At 34.2% G+C, this 2,321-nt stretch overlaps 1 protein-coding gene across 1 annotated transcript in view; it reads right to left on the bottom strand.

The window, feature by feature from the left end:
* Positions 1-2,321, bottom strand: part of SHPRH (SNF2 histone linker PHD RING helicase, E3 ubiquitin protein ligase) — a 175,929-nt gene that overhangs the window by 76,746 nt on the left and 96,862 nt on the right. The window contains exons 18-20 of the mRNA XM_012655519.1: positions 1,702-1,875; positions 1,318-1,380; positions 125-350 (exon numbers count right to left, since the gene is read on the bottom strand). Of these exons, the coding sequence (XP_012510973.1) occupies positions 125-350; positions 1,318-1,380; positions 1,702-1,875 (463 nt within the window). The remainder of the gene's footprint in view (positions 1-124; positions 351-1,317; positions 1,381-1,701; positions 1,876-2,321) is intronic.

Below are 2,321 nucleotides of genomic sequence, written 5' to 3'. Positions count from 1 at the left end.
AAAATAATGACACCTCAATCTCCGGAGCAGATTTTAAAAAGCTGGAGAGAAAAATGAAAGCAATTGAAATTAATGGAAAAAAGGAAAATTTTTAATATGGGAAGGAAGTTTTAAAATTCTGTACCTTATATTCCTTCTTCCATGTTTCAAAGAGATCCATTGAAGTACTTCCTTCATCAATGAATTCAACAGCAAATCTATGTGATTTTGCAAATGATAGTATTGCTTTCATAGATCGTTCCGTTTCACTTATTGCCCACAGACCCCGGGTGGTGGTAGGTACTCTATCATCTACCAGTCCTTCCTCATCTTCTATCATCTCCTCAAATATTGCAGTCTGGCCTTTGACTCTGAAAACATACCAGGACAAAACAATGGTAGCTACTATCAGTGGGTAAGAAGCACTTGTAAATGAGCGATATCGGCAGAATGAACACAGAAGCAAAGTCAATAACTTTTCAACAACTTTCAGTGTGATATCTATAAGATCATGCTTGTAAGTCTTTGGAAAAACCATAGCAACTCTGAAAATGTTGGAAGTGTCATAAATTTGTCCAGTGTTTCCTGAGAGCAATATGGCATAATCAAAAACGTCTATAAATTCCAAACTATAAATCTCACTCTGAGAATTAAAACGTAAATCACAATCAATGACCACGCAAAAGAAAAAAAAAAAACCACAGTATGATCTAAAGGTACACTATCAATTCTTCTTTTCAAGGCAATCAGACTTAGAACCTTTTCTCAATTTCCAAGTTTGTAAAACAGAGATAATTTTGCTAATATGGTTATATGCACTCACCAGGTAGCTTAATCCCCAACACAGGATGAAGACTTTGTATGGAGAAAGGGTATTAATAATGAGAGACAACATATGATAGGGTACTTACTATGTATCAAGCACTATGCTAAACAATTATGTGCATTTTCTTATTTGATATTCACAAAACTTCAATGAAGAGATGTTACTACCTTCGTTTCATGAATGAAGACACTGAAGCTTAGAGAAGTAATTTGCCCAGAACAGTGAGTAGGGATTTGAGTTCAAATTGGTCAGACTAGAGCCTGGGATCTTACCACTCTCATAAATTGCCCCTCAATTAATTACACATTACCATGACACGAACAGTTAGGCAGTAACTTCTGCATAGGTAAACTGAGCATGTTAAATGATAAAATGCCAAGGGTTTACTTAACTTGATTTAATGAAGCAAAAAATATAAGTCACTGTGAGGAAAATATGGTCTTATAATCAAACACTAAATCTTGTAAAATGTTTCATTTTCTTGATGGGTAATAATCAAATAGAGAACTTACGTGTTAGAAAATAGCTTTGATTCATACTCTGTGAATAATTCATCAGCTTTACAAAAGACACAGCTGAAAAAAAAAAGTATCAGAGAAATAGTCACAAACATAACCAGCACTCAGGTAATTGCTAAGAGAAGCTTAGTATTTTGTACTTTATTTTTTATTTATAACAGATATGCCATTTTAGAAAAAAAAAATTACATGGTTTTCAGTATCTAGTCCTTGAGGATTTTTTTAGATTAATAATATTAATATTAATAATATATCTCTATTTCTGTCTGAATTAAAATGAAAAAAGTTTTATTATATAAACCATTGTTTCTTCTCTCAGAAGAAATCTAGCTTAATGGAATGGTACCATTTCATTGTATAAATTCTTCTACTACCTACCAGTTGAGAGGAAGTCGAGTTGGTCGGAGGTGGCAGATTGTTGCAGATTCAATAACATCACGAGATGGAGGTCCCTCCAGGTTTTTTACAGCTTCTCTTACTAGCTTCTGGAATTTATATAGCTCTTCCATTTGTGTTGTAAGTAAGAACTGAAGACCTCTACAGTCAGTAAATCTGATTCCCACCACCAGCACCACACACAACACAAACAACAAAAGAATAAGAGTCAATTTTCTCAGATTCAGAAAATGGTTGCCAAGCAAAGTATCAAAGAAACTGCATGCTACATTTTACCCAGCCGTACTGAGTGTGTTTTCCTTAGGAGTGTATTCAATTGGTATCTACTAGTCAAGGTACAATAACATTGGATTGTCTACTACTAAAGATATCAAAAGATTTTGATAGTCCTGTGCTCAAAATGGAAAGAGTATGCAAAATTTATGTCTCTGTCTCAGATATCTTTGAAAGATCAGGATTGCCACATTCTTCCTTTTTAAGGCTGACTGACTGTAAATGTCCCCCTGATGTCCCTGCTCTATATGGAGAGGCGAATGCAGAATGATACATAAAGACAGAAAATTGGGAAAAAAGAAGAAAACTAACCAAGAGTTATATTCCTC

This window comes from Propithecus coquereli, unplaced genomic scaffold, assembly GCF_000956105.1.
Source record: "Propithecus coquereli isolate 6110/MARCELLA unplaced genomic scaffold, Pcoq_1.0 Scaffold48, whole genome shotgun sequence".
Classification (NCBI taxonomy): Eukaryota; Metazoa; Chordata; class Mammalia; order Primates; family Indriidae; genus Propithecus; species Propithecus coquereli.
This window is presented reverse-complemented; position numbering and strand designations above follow the sequence as displayed.